This window comes from Poromitra crassiceps (genome assembly GCF_964638095.1).
Source record: "Poromitra crassiceps genome assembly, chromosome: 8".
NCBI classification, from domain to species: domain Eukaryota; kingdom Metazoa; phylum Chordata; class Actinopteri; order Beryciformes; family Melamphaidae; genus Poromitra; species Poromitra crassiceps.
The window spans coordinates 30,673,275-30,691,911 of NC_139629.1; the positions used below are offsets into that span (position 1 = coordinate 30,673,275).

Consider the following 18,637-nt stretch of genomic DNA (forward strand, 5'->3'; position numbering starts at 1 on the left):
GAGCTTCACATGCTACAGTGTAGCTAATTGACGGTTAAGATCTGTGTCTATTGCACTTGACTTAAGGAGCTGTGAGAAAGATCGCCTATTGACTGCAGTTTTTCAAACCCAAGACCTAAAGTGGGGTCCAGGATGCCACTACCGATGAGGTCAACCAAATACAATCATCTTTTTGACGATAGAATAATTAGAATAGGATAATTAGAGCCTATAAACGTTATAGGTAACGACCTTAAAAACAAGAAAACTTTGCCAGACAGGTCTGCACATACGGGCGGCTGTAGCTCAGGAGGTAGAGCGGGTCGTCACTAATTGCTTTGGACAAAAGAGGTCGTGGTTCGATTCCCGGTTCCTCCAGTCTGCATGTCGAAGTGTCCTTGGGCGAGACACTGAATCCCAAATTGCTCCCGTTGGTGTGCCAGCACCCTGCGTGGTAACCTGCCGCCATCGGTGTGTGAATGGGTGAATGTACCTACTGACTGTGAAGCGCTTTGGATAAAAGCGCTATATAAATGCAGGCCATTTACCGTTTACCATATTATTATTATTTTAATATGTTGACACTTTTGTGCCAAAACAAATCACTTGTTAAATCAGTATTTGTAAACGCAACCTGTTTTGTAAATCCTACCCCAGTGGGATGCAAAATGGCAAAACCTTCAATACAGAATGACCTACCTACAGAGTGCACAATGGCTCAACCTTTGACCCTTCCTCCCTAGGCTTTACCATCAAGTAGAAGGTACATTAGAGTTCCAATGAAGGCCTTTGTTGTCCCAAAACGCGGTAAAGCTTGCTGATAATGTCAAGTGTGCGTGCCTGTGTGTGTGTGTGTGTTGTGGGTGGCAATCGTTATCTTGTACAGCACGCAGTGCAACACGCTGCTCGCACTCTGTGCTTTCTGGAGGTGTTGAAATAAGTTCATATGCGCTGCTGTCTTTAGTAGCCAGTAGTCACAGCCTCCAGAGAGACTTTACAGTGGGGAGAAGGGACGAGCACCTTAAACGGTACTCGTACATGAGAGCCGCCCCGCCGTAACGTAATTACCCTAGTTAAAGTGTAAATCGATTTGACGATTTTCATTTTCTTTACATCGTCCTAACCAATTAATTTGATTACGATTCAAAATCGATTTATCGAGCAGCCCTAGATGGGTCAGGATGGTACTGAGAGCCAAAGCACCCAGCTGTCATGTCACAAAATTCCTATAATTTGTCATGTTGACAATTTAGGAAAATTGCCTATTTGAGCAATGTGAAACAGTTGCGCAACAATGTAAACATTGCTTTCTATGGTTAAACCTGCAATAAGCGATATTACACCTCATAGCAATCCTGAAACTGTGTTCTATGTAGAGATTTCATTGAGAAAAATGTGTCATCTCCATAGGTACATTTAGCTTAACTATTACCTTTCATGCATGGTGCTTTGCAATGTATGTCCTTAGTAGGCCTCTGAGGTGCAGTCTTGCTGTGTTTTATTTACGAATGTGTTGCGGTGGTCAGAAAATTGCTAATTGTAGCTTTAAATTTGGACCCCTCTTTAACACTCTGCATAAAAAGAAAAGAAAAAAGAAGAACAGAGGCTAAATAAAATCTGAAAGTATGGGATGAATTTGTGCAAAAATGTGAAATGCATAACAAATTAAATACGTCAAACTGATGTTCAGAATTATGTCTGCTAAGAACAATCTAACTTCATCAATATAAAAATCACTAGTTGGATCTTTCTGGGTGACAGTAAAAAGAATACTGTCCAATAGGTCATCCCATCTAAATGAGTAAGGATTTTGATGAGAAACAAGTTGGATCCATAAAAGGGAAGAATGAGTACCAATGTATGGCAATGTATTTCCTATTAAAATACACTGGAAGGAAATGTCAGGATTCCTTGACAAAATGATAAGGGTTCATCTTTTCGTCCAAAAGATGTGTGCGTGTTTGCACATACCATCTAAGAAGGCAGAAGAGGTCAGCTTTTTGCGGTGCGCGCGAGCATAATCTTGTAGGTTTGGTGCACTGGAGGAGCCTCCTAGCACCATGGTGCTAAACAGACCAGCGCAATGAGATCCTGATGAGAGTTAGAGAAGATAGATACAGCAACCTTGTGGGCCAAATCCACACCACTGGAATGCATGCACCATGCATTTCTAGGAGATGCATTTCTAGGAGATTCTTGCCACAACAAAACTGTGCAGTCTCATAAGAGCCCTCACATACTGGCAGTAATGTCACTTAGCACAAGAGAAAGAGAAGTACTTCTTTCCCTGTTCATGCTTCATGTACAGTAACACAAATGGACATCAACACTAAATCTTCATTGTGAAACTGAACATGTCTTTTGATCATTTCTAGATTAATTCAAAAGAGCGCCGTCACCACTGAACACTATATCTTAACCATCAATTACAGCTTTGTTTAAACATGTCCTTTTTTAACATCCTATATTTATGCCTTGAATTTTCTACATTTGTGGCCAGTATAATAAATAACTCAACATCATTAAACTAGGGGTAGGAATACACTACAGTAACACAAATGTAAAACGAGCAGCTATAGTAGCTGTTCAATAAAAACAAAAAAGGCGAGAACATGAATATAGATGCAGCCACCTTGAATTGCCAGCTGATTCATGACAGATTCTTGGCAGATTAAACAAAGATCAAACAGAAACTTATCTGAACTACTTAAAGCAGGACTAAACCCCCCCAGATTTAAACTTAACTGAACTACTTAAAGCAGGACTAAACCCCCCCAGATTTAAACTTATCTGAACTACTTAAAGCAGGACTAAACCCCCCCAGATTTAAACTTAACTGAACTACTTAAAGCAGGACTAAACCCCCCCAGATTTAAACTTAACTGAACTACTTAAAGCAGGACTAAACCCCCCCAGATTTCTTGCAAAACTGTATTCTACTTGATTTGAAAACTCTGCAGGCAAGATGGCCGCCTATACTCCCTTCTTTCGCTGCCAGAATTCCTCCCCCATAAAGTTTGTATATAACATACAAAATAAAACAACCCGTAATATCTTAATTTGATGTAGAATGCAGAGGACATGTAACTGTTTAGTTAAACTTGCTTCCAGGAATATTGTGCTCTAAAGATAACGTTAGTGGCTCGAGACTGTTTCGTCCTGAAACCCACACGCTTTGCGCCAGAACACAATTGGGGTGGTTTTGGCGTAACCTATGTGGGATTCGAAATAACGCATCCGAGATAGAAAACGTTATGAATATAGCCACGTTATAAACAACAAACTAACGCTGGTGATCCGTATGGAAACAGTGTTAGTCAAAATGGTTAAAAGTTATATCAATTTGGTCATTCAGTGGCGTTTTACTGCCATATAACATAACTAACTAGCGGCTAATATTAGCCACAGTAGGCGATTACCCATGGATGCACTGGTCTTAAAGGGCTCCCGCCGCGTGAACTACAGTAATAATCAATGGGGATTTTTTTTTTTTTCACATGAGTGGGGCGCGTGTACGATGCACGATGTACTAATATCCCATTCATTTGAGGGCACAAAAAAAAGCAGGTTTGAACCCATAGAGGGAACTATGGGAAGCTGCTGAAAATGATACAAATGGTACAATGGTAACAGTTTGGTCTCAAATGTGGAAATTTTGACCAGAATTCTTCACACACCACCCCCAAAGTCATATATATTGGTTAAAAGCTGAAAAAAAGTGTTTTGGGGTTTAGTCCTGCTTTAAACTTAACTTAAAATAACTTGAACCAATTAAAGCTCTTAATAAACCACAATGATGTTCTTAGTGCCTCTAAAGAAATATGGTTACTTATGGTGTAAGAAAGTTCAGTTCTTCACTATGGCAGCCGGCTGGGATACGGCAGAGAGGGCAAATCAAGGTGGCTGCCACTGTACAGTAGCTACAGTAGTGTATACTGTACTTACACTACAGTAGTGTACACTGTACTTACACTACAGTAGTGTATACTGTACTTACAGTAGTGTATACTGTACTTACACTACAGTAGTGTATACTGTACTTACACTACAGTAGTGTATACTGTACTTACACTACAGTAGTGTACACTGTACTACATACACTACAGTAGTGTACACTGTACTTACACTACAGTAGTGTATACTGTACTTACAGTAGTGTATACTGTACTTACACTACAGTAGTGTATACTGTACTTACACTACAGTAGTGTATACTGTACTTACACTACAGTAGTGTACACTGTACTACATACACTACAGTAGTGTACACTGTACTTACACTACAGTAGTGTATACTGTACTTACAGTAGTGTATACTGTACTTACACTACAGTAGTGTACACTGTACTTACACTACAGTAGTGTATACTGTACTTACAGTAGTGTATACTGTACTTACACTACAGTAGTGTATACTGTACTTACAGTAGTGTATACTGTACTTACACTACAGTAGTGTACACTGTACTACATACACTACAGTAGTGTATACTGTACTTACACTACAGTAGTGTATACTGTACTTACAGTAGTGTATACTGTACTTACACTACAGTAGTGTACACTGTACTTACACTACAGTAGTGTATACTGTACTTACAGTAGTGTATACTGTACTTACACTACAGTAGTGTATACTGTACTTACAGTACAGTAGTGTATACTGTACTTACACTACAGTAGTGTACACTGTACTGCATACACTACAGTAGTGTATACTGTACTTACACTACAGTAGTGTACACTGTACTTACACTACAGTAGTGTATACTGTACTTACAGTAGTGTATACTGTACTTACACTACAGTAGTGTATACTGTACTTACACTACAGTAGTGTACACTGTACTTACACTACAGTAGTGTATACTGTACTTACACTACAGTAGTGTATACTGTACTTACACTACAGTAGTGTACACTGTACTACATACACTACAGTAGTGTACACTGTACTTACACTACAGTAGTGTATACTGTACTTACAGTAGTGTATACTGTACTTACACTACAGTAGTATACACCAAAATTACCCTGTATACTGCACAGTACTTGCACTACAGTAGTGTATACTGTACAGTACTTACACTACAGTAGTGTATACTTTACTACTTACACTACAGTGTACACTACGTACACTGTACTTACACCACAGTAGTGTATACTGTACTTACACCACAGTAGTGTATACTGTACTTACACTAGTATAGCAATTTCTAAAATGGTAGCAAACAACAAACCCATTTTCAATGGTGTCAATAATTTGTTGTGGCTCCAACATTTGAAGTTACAAAAGACATTACCAGCATATATGAGATTGAGACAGCACCTCATTAGTTGTGTGGCAAAAATCTACAGTCTACAGTCTGCTTAGATTAATGTAGAGTTTTACTTTCTCAGGCAAGCTTCACATTAAAACGTTTAGTATTCAGTCATTACGTGTTAGAGATTAGGAGAGGAGCCTGTGCAAAACTGTGTTTTAGGTGCAATCAACAGACAGAAAATATTTGAAATGCACAAAGCACATTCTTATACAAATTAAACTAACATTTCAGTGTCCTTTATCAAAATGTTAAGCAACTTCAATGAAAAATGTGTAGCTACATTCTACTATAGCCTTTGTTTTACTCCTATTACAGTATATCTTATATATATTATATAGTGCACCTGAAACATTCTACTACATGTGTTTATGATGACATGTTTAATGCAATAACTTTGCAATCATTTGAAAACATGCTTACCTATTCCAGTGGTGAGCTTGAGTTCAGAGTGAAGTCTTGTGGGTCTTTGTATGTGGGCATTGTTTTCTGACAGAACCTACAGTGGGCAGATCATACACACTATGTCAGCATGTTTCACTCTGACACCCATGTGGGTGGATGTCCAAAACTTCTACTCACATGGAGACCTTAACCTTAACCGGACAACTGGACAAATAGGTTAATAAAGCAGCGTTTGGAAAACGTTAGTCGTGCGGCAGACAAAACGATGAATCATGCAACATCCCCATGGCCACACAAGACGCACGATCCGGTTGGCGATCACACAGGACACATCAGGCAAGAGAGGATGCAGGATGACGGGTGATAGAATAGAGACATAGACAATAGAGAGACAAGGCAGCAGCTCGCAGAGAACAAGCTTTCAAAAAACATGACTGCACAACCGTAAACAGTTAACAACGCATCGAGGGTGTTTTCACACCGCTCCTTTTAAATTGAACCAACTTGTTCCTCTTTGTGGACCAAAAAACGGGGATCGACCAAACTCGGTTGTCTTTGTGTTGAACAGGTCTTTCCTTTTAAAAGAAACAAATAGTGTTAATATTGTTGGCTAGTCCACTTCAGCTATGACGAGGTGTCAAGTCTTTTCAAGTCAAAAGTCCTAGTGAAGTCATGAGTCATTGGGCTTCAAGTTCAAGTCGAGTTGCGAGTCTGTCGATTATGTCAAGTTGAGTCTAAAGTCATCAGATTTGCAACTGTATGGTCTCAAGCTCAAAATCTTGGACAGAAAGCCAATCAGGTTTCACCACTGCCGGGTTATCAAGAAACTAGATATCTTGAATTTTGAAAATTTCATCAAATGTGCAAAACTTAAAATTGATCCATAAATGTATCCATAATCAAGCGCCACGTGTTCTCGGCGATATGGTGGTACCGCTTGGGGTTTCTGGCACAGCCACTAGGGGTGCTGTGGCAGGGAACTGCAAAGTCCCTTTTCCTCCTTAGGACAAACAGCTTTTTCTGTACAGGGGGTTAAGGACTGGAACTCATTACCTACATATCTTAAACAAGACCACAACTGGGATCATTTTAAACTCAATGTGAAACAGTATTTGAAGAGCGAGCAGTCATGCTCTCACTTGTAACTGATCTGCTGTGCATGTGTGAGGTGTGTGTGTGTGTGTGTGTGTGTGTGTGTCTTGTTTAGATGTGTGTGTGTGTGTGTGTGTGTGTGTGTGTGTGTGTGTGTGTGTGTGTGTGTGTAGGATAGATGGATGTTGCCAGTGTAATTGACTAAATGTGAGAGTGGATGGGTGTGAGTGTGGATAAAACATTTTAAGTTGCTAATCTTATGTTGCTTTCCTTGATGTTATTAATGTATTACATTAACACACTAATGTATATTCACTACATATCTTGTATACTCTACATAACAGATGTATATTTGTTTTATGTTTTATATTTTGTACAACCTAACAGCTGTATTCTATAGTCTGTATTATGTACCCTGTTTTTATATTTGCCTTATAACATCTAGGGACAAACATTGCAAACTAGCTTAGGCTATAAATGTCAGGATATATAACAAAGACTGTTTCCTGTGAATGCTCTATGTTTATGTATCTGTCCCTAGAAATAAACTTTTCAATCAATCAATTTGTGACTCGACTCGAGTCTGACCTAAGTCATGTGAATGGAGTCCACACCTCTGAATATTGTAGTAAATGTAGTGTAAAGGTGATTTATTGAGAACACTATCTTCCAAATAAGACAGATGGGTCATAATACCGTAAATCCTCTAATAGTGGCCTCTACTCTAATAATGGCCGGGGGCACTGTCTGCACGGACAAATAAAGGCCTGCGTCCAATACAGGCCTCTCTGATTTGTTTTGTTGCCACAGGGCGTATTTTCACTGTGAGGTCACTGTGAAGCTGAATCTGATTCTTATTGACTGTGCTGAAAACTGGCCAGTCTGGCATTTGTTTTGTTGTTATGTGACATTGGGCACATTTACCGGGTATGTTATATTTTGCTAATATCTGTGGTATTCCAGTTTACTGATCTGATCGTTATTAACACATTGAGTGCCAGCCGTTTTTTCAATCCTGTAGGTAAGTTGTGCCAGGTTTTTTTTTGAGGATTCTGGCTCATTTTACAAGAGCCGAGGATTCTTTTCTGTTAAGACTTCGTGAACACCAATCATCTAAAAAGAACTAATAGAATGTGTGCTTTCTCTGTCTAAAATAGTTAGTTTGCAGAGTTAGTAGTTATGTAGATATTAGCCGTTGAGTACAGCATGGTTTCAGAGATTTTCAGAGAGTTTAGAGATAAATGGATTTTTAGAACCACCTCACGTGCCTGTGATTATGGGTGCCCTTGGGCAAGTCTGTATACTGTATTGTGTGTGTGTGTGTGTGTGTGTGTGTGTGTGTGTGTGTGTGTGTGTGTGTGTGTCTCCAAACTCCTCCCTCCGTCTGTGCTGCGGAGGGAGGAGGCTCCGCGGCCGCTCTCGGGCAGTCTGGACTGTAAAACTGGCTCGTTCGTTTCTTGAGGTGTCGGCTGAGAGCTTTGAAGAAGCTTTTGCGATTCTGGTCTTATTTATGCGCAAAGGTACTCGAGTGTGTGTGTGTGTGCGCGCGCGCGCGCGTGTGTGTGTGTGTGTGTGTGTGTGTGTGTGTGTGAAATCGAAAGAGTTTTCGCCCAGCTATTTCCTTGAAAATTAGACTGGCTTTCTCCAGCGGACCCGTGGCTGTGGCTTTCTCTCTGTCTGGAGAGAACTGTCGCCACTTAGTGGTCGGTAAAATAGATTATACACATTCTCTTCCTCCAATATTGATATAGAAGACGTAAAAGGGGTTGATTGATGTCCCACCGTCAAAAAAAAAAAATGTTTATGTAAGACGAGATATCTCGTCTTTGGCACTCAACGGTTGGATTATGTAAGACGAGATATCACGTCCATGGCACTCAACGTGTTAAGACAACTTATCGTAACTGTGAAGTTAATTTATTTGCTTTGTGTTTGGTTTTCTGCAATATTTTGCAATAAAAGTCAGGAAATTAAAGGAGTACGGTATGTCTATTAGGGATGGGCATTTCTAGCAAAAACACTATTCGAAATTCGCTGGCCAAATTCGAATTTAATTCGAAATTCGAAAATAAAAATAAAAATGTAAAAAAAATTAAAAATTTAATTTTTTTTTTTTTTTTTTTTGTGAGTGAAATGTTGCATTGTCTCCCCTGATTCTAAGTCTACGGCTTTATTAATTAATATAAAAAGCTTCTGCTGTGGATTTTTAGCTCAAACAAGCATTGCACCACTGAAGTAAAGAACATGTTACATGACATTGACATTTTCGAAAATAAAAAACAGTTTTGACAATCATGAGTGGTTCATTAAATATTTAGTAGGCTCAGGTCTGAGTGCCAAAGGGGTGCCAAAGTCACCCCCTCTCCCTCTTCATGGGATTTCATCCGCCATTCATTTTTCCATAAACCTTGCTTAAAATGCTTATAAAAATTGTTCTACTTGCTCAAACCAAGCGATTTCTTAGAATCAGGGGAGACAATGCAACATTTCACTCAAATTTTTTTTTTTTTTTTTTCTTCGAATTTCGAATTTCAATAATAAAAGTCGACCTTGATAATAACAACGATTATTCGAAAATTCGAAATTCGATGCCCATCCCTAATGTCTATGAGAGTTTAGTATTAAGAAATCAAGGCCTCTACTCTAATATAGGCCTGCCTCCAACAAAGGCTCTCTGCGGCTCAGTAAATAAAGGCCCCGGTCACTATTAGAGGATTTACGGTAATCAAGTTAGGCAATGCTACCTTCACACAGTTCAACTGAAACAAGAAACTACAATGCATATCTAATGATCTCATCACTTTGAAATACGGCGTTCCTGAGCACTTAGTGCACTTAGTGCTCAGTATTAGGGATGTTCATCAATTGTCGAAAATCGATAATTGATCGTTAAGGATTGGAATCGATCCTGTGGAATTTGGATCGATTTTGTTATTATAAAAAATAAAAAATAAAAAATTGACTAGGTTTGGGTGGAATTCGTTCCTCCTCGCCCCACTCCATTGCACAGCCGACTAACGTGAGGTGGAGCTTCATATAGTCTCTAGTTTTCTGGCTGGGCACGGGCCTTTGTGCCAACAAAACTGTTTTAAACATGGGGAATTCACACCGGCATGTGCCGGGGACAGCAGAGTGTTGGAGAGGAGACAGATTGAAATAAAGAGTTCATTGAGGAGAACACGTTGTCTTTCGTATTTTCTGCCATAGGCATTCATTTTGTAAAAAAAAATAAATATATATATATATATACGTATATATATAAGTATTAATATGATCGATAATCGATAATTGATCGTTAATTTTCACCGATTATCGATTATGGAAAATTTTCAAAATGAACATCCCTACTCAGTATATATATACAGTATATTACCTCAAGATATCAACCAGTAATGTCACCTAGCTTAACTGCTTTCATGCCATGCCACCACCATCAATAAATCAAGTCAGAGCGCTTGGTGTTCGCTATGTGCAAATAAAGCACATTTTGAATGCAATCGCAAAACCAAACCGTTACCGAGTTCACACTGAAGCAGAAATGCTGAATAATTCCCCAAATATCACTTGTCTTAAGACAAGTGTGAAAACACCCTTGACTCTGTGCAAAATGGAAAAAAATAAACAGATGGTATTCTCATTTCACCCCGAGAGATTAATATCACCGTTTCATGAATGATAACTGAGACAAATGGGAAATGGGCTATTTTTGGAGGTGGAGTATACAGTGTGAGGGGAGTTGGATCCTGCTCAGAATGGAGGTTTCAAAGGTTATGAGAGGTGGATGTGGAATAGCTGAGACAGGACACCAGGAGCCCACTCTCACACCTCACAAAGCTTACCTGAAGGGCTGAGACAAACCCCTGGGCCTGACTCTCACACATAAATATATATATATACTGTATATATATATAAACTCAGTCATGTGTCATCTGGAAGAAAACCAATAACTATAGATTCAAGTAACCTGGTGTCAGTCACTTGAGTTTTGTCTAGTTGCACATTTAGGCCTGAATCACAGCTCATACAACTTTAAAAAGTCAATGGTTGTTCTCTTCCTTTTGAGGTCGACATATTTATTTATCAAGGTAGAAGTCAACTGTGTTAGATCAATGCAGTCAGTCAGTTGCACATTCAAAGCCTTCTTTGGCTCCATTTAGCAAATAGGTGGAGAAATGTAGTTAAAAAATAGCCTTGCCTACATTTCCTTAGTGAAAAGCAGTCAACCATTACAAACAGAGGATTTAGCATCCAAGCAGAATGGGTGGTGAGGTCAGCAGGAATAGAGGAGAGACATCCCACCCACACAGACGCACTGTTCAGCCCTTACTGTGCTCCAGATATACCTATCCAATTCTCAGTCAACAACTACATTGAGCAAGTCACAAAGGACAACTAATGTTGGTGTTTTCAGCAGATGAATATAAAGACAGACTCTACATATCAAATGTGTGTGAACACGATGACTAGTACAAACTATGCAAGTGGACTGATTCTGCTATGGCGCAAGAACACTAAGATGCCTCTTCTACATGACAGTCAAATTCTCTGAAGGTGGATTGAATTCAGGGCTGGTTGTGGTGAGTTTACCTACAGCCAAATCAGTGATGTGGGCTGATTTCAAGTAGCCATAGCTGAATAGTCTGTGAGCACATAATGAATAAGCTAGTGAAACGATGAAATAAAGAGAGGGAAGGGAATGGATCAAAGTGACAATCAATGACAACTTGTAACACGTGCAATGTGCACAGAACCCAACATAAATAATGTCATGTGCACAGAACCCAACATAAATAATGTAATGTGCACAGAACCCAACATAAATAATGTAATGTGCACAGAACCCAACATAAATAATGTCATGTGCACAGAACCCAACATAAATAATGTAATGTGCACAGAACCCAACATAAATAATGTAATGTGCACAGAACCCAACATAAATAATGTAATGTGCACAGAACCCAACATAAATAATGTAATGTGCACAGAACCCAACATAAATAATGTCATGTGCACAGAACCCAACATAAATAATGTAATGTGCACAGAACCCAACATAAATAATGTAATGTGCACAGAACCCAACATAAATAATGTCATGTGCACAGAACCCAACATAAATAATGTAATGTGCACAGAACCCAACATAAATAATGTAATGTGCACAGAACCCAACATAAATAATGTCATGTGCACAGAACCCAACATAAATAATGTAATGTGCACAGAACCCAACATAAATAATGTAATGTGCACAGAACCCAACATAAATAATGTAATGTGCACAGAACCCAACATAAATAACTTGTAACACGTGTAATGTGTAATGTAATGTAATGTAACGTGTAATGTGCACAGAACCCAACATAAATAACTTGTAACACGTGTAATGTGTAATGTAATGTAATGTAACGTGTAATGTGCACAGAACCCAACATAAATAAACCCAGGGAGAGAGCCCTATATTGGAGTGCCTTGATGACTGGCTGGAGTCACTTTTTTTAAGTGTTGAAACTGAATTTGGACTGGAGTTCAAATTGTACCCACAGTAAGGTAAGCATAAACTATACGGTAAGCATCGGCCGCACACACTGTAGGGTAAGCATCGGCTGCACCCACTGAAGGGGTAAGCATCGGCTGCACCCACTGTAGGGTAAGCATCGGCTGCACCGTGGGCAGCAAGAATACTATTTCAATTTAACTCATTGAGTGCCAGCCACTTTTGGAGAACGGACGCTCCCAGTGCCAGAGTTTCAGAGCGTTTTCAGTGATTTCTCGACGCCCACAGAATATTGTGTGATATTACTATGTAAACACCGAACACGCACAAAGAACGATGAGACTCTCTTCTATCATCTGCAAAAAAAAGTTTATTGATATCATTTTCCGTTCTTTAGTTATCAGCCGGAGAAGATAGGTTGATTTCAGCAAAAACACACGTTTCAATTTAGAATCTGAGATATTCAGCCTTTTGTGAAATGAAGCATTTCAAGCACATCATTGACTCTGAAGCTAATATTTTCTGATGTAATGACACCTCAAAAATAATTTCCTTCAATAAAACAGTGAAAACAAAGGAATTTTGTTTGGCCAAATAATATTTTTTAGCTGCAACCAGCAGCGCTGGCCCCTGCGTGCTGGTCTTGATTTACTGCTGGTGGGCATCAGATATTCTAGCTTGTTTGCCTGTCTCTGTGCATCGAGCCTGCTGTCTGGGTCTGTGTTTACTGTCAATGGTTGTATGCTGTAGTGCCCCACCCCCCTCCTCCTCCGTGGGAGTGTCTCTGGGGCTCTGCTGCGTTTGCTCTGCATTTGCTCTGCACTGAAAAGTGCGCTGCACCCCGCTTTTTCACAGCCTGTCGCCGGCTCCCAGCTGAGAATAATGTAACTTTTCAGAAAGACGCTGGTGTCGGCAACTAAATCATATGGAGGGGCTATCGCAGCGGAGATGGAGGGGCTCAATTGTGGCAGCAGATTGACTGCTGTTCACAGGCACAGCTAACGTTATGCTTCATGCATATCGATGCGATTTCCGTTTCCCCATGACTTCTTCTCTCTTTTTTCCTTTTGTCCTTTTGTCCCACCGTCAAAAAACGCAATTGACGAACATACTCGTCCTTGGCACTCTACGTTACTAAACGAATTGACGAACATACTCGTCCTTGGCACTCTACGTTACTAAACGAATTGACGAACATACTCGTCCTTGGCACTCTACGTTACTAAACGAATTGACGAACATACTCGTCCTTGGCACTCAATGAGTTAAGTGGAAGCTAAAAAAAAACAAGAGTATGTTTAAATAAACAGATGCATGGAACAGTATGTGTATGCCGGTAAAACATGACAGCATCTTTACATTGATCTGCTGATTAGGTGTCCTTGAGACTGCCCCAGTGCTCTCAGGTGTCCTTGAGACTGCCCCAGTGCTCTCAGGTGCACGCGTGCAAAAAGAGCAGTGAACGCTTTCTGTGTGTTATTGTAATGAATTAAAAGGAGGTAAAAACCTGTTGCCATGAGCCAAAAATACTGGAAGTGAAAGCCAGTGATTTGGGGGAGACAGGGGAGGAAGTTATTTGGTCCCCTGATCTGCGTCTTCGACGCCCAGTACCAACAGCACAGGTATAATGCAGCCAGGTACCAATAGACTCAGGGCTAGACACACTCAGGGGGCTCTCTTCCTGGAAGTGAGAGAGGGGGCAAAAACAGCACAGTCATGCAACATTACAGAAAAAAGTACAGTAGCTATGTACATGTCCAATCTCATTAACATTCACAAGGACGCCTGTTTTTGAGAGTAAGGAGTCGGGTATGGAAATGTGTTTTTGAGAGTAAGGAGTCGGGTATGGAAATGTGTGGTGGTCATACTTTGCCAGGTGTAGTCTTGATTAAGTCTGGCTGCAATGGGGACTAAACAGAAAGCATAAAAAAAGATGAGGACAAAGAAAATCAATGTTTTCTCTGTTGCTAATTCTGACACTGGTTGTTATAGAGAACAATAAGCAAGTTTAAAACAAGGTGCTACTGTATACCTTTTTCTCCGGGTATTGTAATACCATTTAAAGCAGGGGTGCCCAACCTTTTTTGACCGAAGATCTACTTTTCAAGTAACCAGCCTCCCAAGATCTACCAGTCCAGTTTCAACATCGCAAACGCACACACATCGTTTCCAGCCTGCAGTAACTAACCTCACAACACTTTCTCGTTGTCCCACAACCACTTTGACATTAGGGCTGTGAATATTCACTGGCCTCACGATTCGATTACGATTCAGAGGGCTACGATTCAATTAGATTACGATTATCGATGTATCTCGATGCATCTTAAATCGATGCATCACTTTTTTTCCCTAATACATGATTTATTTTTTCTCACTTTCTTTTTTCTCACTGTGTGGCTACTTTTAAAATAAAAGTGCATTTGGAATTGCATTGTATTATGATCCATAATTAAAATAAACAACTGCATGTACTTCCATTATATTTTATTTGATTATTTTTTTATTTTTTTATAATCGATTTTTGACGCGATCGACCTGGGGTCAATCCGCGGTCGACCAGTAGACTGCGATCGACTGGTTGGGCACCACTGATTTAAAGCATATTAAAGGATGGCTTTACCGGTAATCAACCCACTTTGTATCGTTAATAATCTCGGTAATAGAAGCACATGTGCAGTGTTTTACCTTCTCTCTGTGTTTTCCTCACGGAGATCTCCCATTTCCTCCTCTGGCAAAGCGCTCCGTTCTGATGCGTTGTGCTGGAGGGGGAGAATCTGCTCCGAGGGCGGCTGTTATTGTTTACTTTTTATTTTTTAAATATGCGCACATCCACAGAGAATCACATGGAGAGCCTTAACAAGCCTTAATGACTTGCAGCTGGTGGGGGCGGAGTTTCTGCAGACAGGAGCAGGAGCAAATTCTCCATGAGGTAAACGGAGAGAGAAGGCAAAACAATGTGCTTATTTTACTGAGATTATATATGATACAAAGTGGTTTGATCACCGGTAAAGCCATTATTTAAAGATACAACCTAGGAAAAAACAACTCAGATCTTCTTCTAGTAAATTCTTACTGCCATGGTGTCAAGAAGACACGTAAAAGCTGTGGACCTCAACATGTGGTGATTGTGATGCATTTCACTGTTTGATATTAGTGCTTTTACTGTCAGTGAACTCTGGGGAGGGGAAATGGGGGGGGGGGTTAAAGATTTTTAGCACTCTGTGTACTGTACATGCAATTTGAGGATGTGACTTTTAGTTTAGTTTATGGAAATGAGCAATTAAGGGCAAGTGATTGATGGCAAAATACTCAATGCACCATTAAATTAAATTCTTAGTGACTTGATACTCAAGTCCAGTATTGATTTACTGTAAAATCTTAAAGAAAACTACATATTTAGGACTTTTCAATGCAATATGATTTGTGCGGTTGTGTGAGCGATTTATAGACATACGGTAATCTAAAATGGTACCGACTTGATCGGAGTCTCCATGATTGTGAAAGGTAGCCTGGTAAAAAAACCATCCTGATCATGTGACCTCATATTCTGTTTCGCTCTACATATCAGTCGGGACTTAGAGCTATTTCAATGGGCGGAAGCACTTGCCTTAACGGACAACTCCCCAGTCCCTGATTGTCCCGGTTACAATGTAATTTCAGGAAATGGCTGGAGCGAAAGAGAATGTGAGTTCATGTGATCAAGATGGTTTCTCCAGGCTATGTGAAAAGAACAGGGATATAATAGAAACCCGCACTAGCCAATGACTCGCTGGCTAGCGAGCTGACCGCGAAGCGTCACCGACCGAAGCCAAGTCCAAGCTGTCATTCTGCATCATGAAGCCATGTGAAAAAATATGTAGCCATAGCAAAGAAGGCTCTCCACAGACTTTTCTGGAAAACATATGGGTGGAGATAAGCAGTGTTTCGTGTTTGGACTAGTGGGCTAGCTTGGGGTTTGGAAGAGGAAGCCGCAGAAGTGCTACTGATAGCTGTAGTTCCTTGAATGGCCACTTGACGCTGGACCCAAAAGGGAGTCGTTCCCCGTTCACCCCCATGTTAGAATCAGGGGCGTAGGCAGAAATTCAATTATGGGTGGGCCTGGAGAAAATTGGTGGGGCAATTGCATGACAAAATTTTGCGCGGGAAGCGCGCAAAATTCCTAGATGTCATGAAGTCGTCATGCATTAGACTCTGGAGATGATGTGCCCTGCGCTTTTAAGCTACAAAACCATTAGCTAGCAAGGCAGCAGCAAGTTTGCCTCTAGAAAACAAACAATAATTTTTTATTTTTTTTTGGTGGGCCAGGGCAAGAAGTGGGTGGGCCTGTGCCTATCCAGGCCCACCCGTAGAAACGCCCCTGGTTAGAATGCCTCACTGTGTAACAGGATTAAGCATGTTTACAGCCTGGGCCAAAACACGGTTGGCCTATAGACCCTTTTACAGCCAACGTCACAGGGGTAGTTGACGTCACAGGGGTCACAGAGGTAGTTGACGTCACAGGGGTAGTTGACGTCACAGGGGTCACAGAGGTAGTTGACGTCACAGGGGTAGTTGACGTCACAGGGGTCACAGGGGTAGTTGACGTCACAGGGGTCACAGAGGTAGTTGACGTCACAGGGGTCACAGGGGTAGTTGACGTTACAGGGGTCACAGGGGTAGTTGACGTCACAGGGGTAGTTGACGTCACAGGGGTAGTTGACGTCACAGGGGTCACAGGGGTAGTTGATGTCACAGGGGTAGTTGACGTCACAGGGGTCACAGGGGTAGTTGACGTCACAGGGGTCACAGGGGTAGTTGACGTCACAGGGGTCACAGAGGTAGTTGACGTCACAGGGGTCACAGGGGTAGTTGATGTCACAGGGGTCACAGGGGTAGTTGACGTCACAGGGGTCACAGGGGTAGTTGACGTCACAGGGGTCACAGGGGTAGTTGACGTCACAGGGGTCACAGAGGTAGTTGATGTCACAGGGGTAGTTGACGTCACAGGGGTCACAGGGGTAGTTGACGTCACAGGGGTCACAGGGGTAGTTGACGTCACAGGGGTCACAGAGGTAGTTGACGTCACAGGGGTCACAGGGGTAGTTGATGTCACAGGGGTCACAGGGGTAGTTGACGTCACAGGGGTCACAGGGGTAGTTGACGTCACAGGGGTCACAGGGGTAGTTGACGTCACAGGGGTCACAGAGGTAGTTGATGTCACAGGGGTAGTTGATGTCACAGGGGTCACAGGGGTAGTTGACGTCACAGGGGTCACAGGGGTAGTTGACGTCACAGGGGTCACAGGGGTAGTTGATGTCACAGGGGTCACAGGGGTAGTTGATGTCACAGGGGTCACAGAGGTAGTTGACGTCACAGGGGTCACAGGGGTAGTTGACGTCACAGGGGTCACAGGGGTAGTTGACGTCACAGGGGTAGTTGACGTCACAGGGGTCACAGAGGTAGTTGACGTCACAGGGGTAGTTGACGTCACAGGGGTCACAGGGGTAGTTGACGTCACAGGGGTCACAGAGGTAGTTGACGTCACAGGGGTCACAGAGGTAGTTGACGTCACAGGGGTCACAGGGGTAGTTGACGTCACAGGGGTCACAGGGGTAGTTGACGTCACAGGGGTCACAGGGGTAGTTGACGTCACAGGGGTCACAGGGGTAGTTGACGTCACAGGGGTCACAGGGGTAGTTGACGTCACAGGGGTAGTTGACGTCACAGGGGTCACAGGGGTAGTTGACGTCACAGGGGTCACAGGGGTAGTTGACGTCACAGGGGTCACAGGGGTAGTTGACGTCACAGGGGTAGTTGACGTCACAGGGGTCACAGGGGTAGTTGACGTCACAGGGGTAGTTGACATCACAGGGGTAGTTGACATCACAGGGGTAGTTGACGTCACAGGGGTAAGTTGACGTCACAGGGGTAGTTGACGTCACAGGGGTCACAGGGGTAGTTGACGTCACAGGGGTAGTTGACGTCACAGGGGTAGTTGACGTCACAGGGGTAGTTGACGTCACAGAGGTAGTTGACGTCACAGGGGTAGTTGACGTCACAGGGGTAGTTGACGTCACAGGGGTCACAGGGGTAGTTGACGTCACAGGGGTAGTTGACGTCACAGGGGTAGTTGACGTCACAGGGGTAGTTGACGTCACAGGGGTAGTTGACGTCACAGGGGTCACAGGGGTAGTTGACGTCACAGGGGTAGTTGACGTCACAGGGGTAGTTGACGTCACAGGGGTCACAGGGGTAGTTGACGTCACAGAGGTAGTTGACGTCACAGGGGTAGTTGACGTCACAGGGGTAGTTGACGTCACAGGGGTAGTTGATGTCACAGGGGTAGTTGACGTCACAGGGG

At 41.9% G+C, this 18,637-nt stretch overlaps 1 protein-coding gene across 1 annotated transcript in view; it reads right to left on the reverse strand.

Annotated features, from left to right (window-relative positions):
• Positions 1-18,637, reverse strand: part of ppip5k2 (diphosphoinositol pentakisphosphate kinase 2) — a gene marked incomplete at both ends in the record, with an annotated part of 86,684 nt that overhangs the window by 17,914 nt on the left and 50,133 nt on the right. Inside the window, 4 exons of the mRNA XM_083641162.1 lie at positions 1,951-2,070; positions 5,724-5,799; positions 13,805-13,978; positions 14,166-14,207. Of these exons, the coding sequence (XP_083497288.1) occupies positions 1,951-2,070; positions 5,724-5,799; positions 13,805-13,978; positions 14,166-14,207 (412 nt within the window). The remainder of the gene's footprint in view (positions 1-1,950; positions 2,071-5,723; positions 5,800-13,804; positions 13,979-14,165; positions 14,208-18,637) is intronic.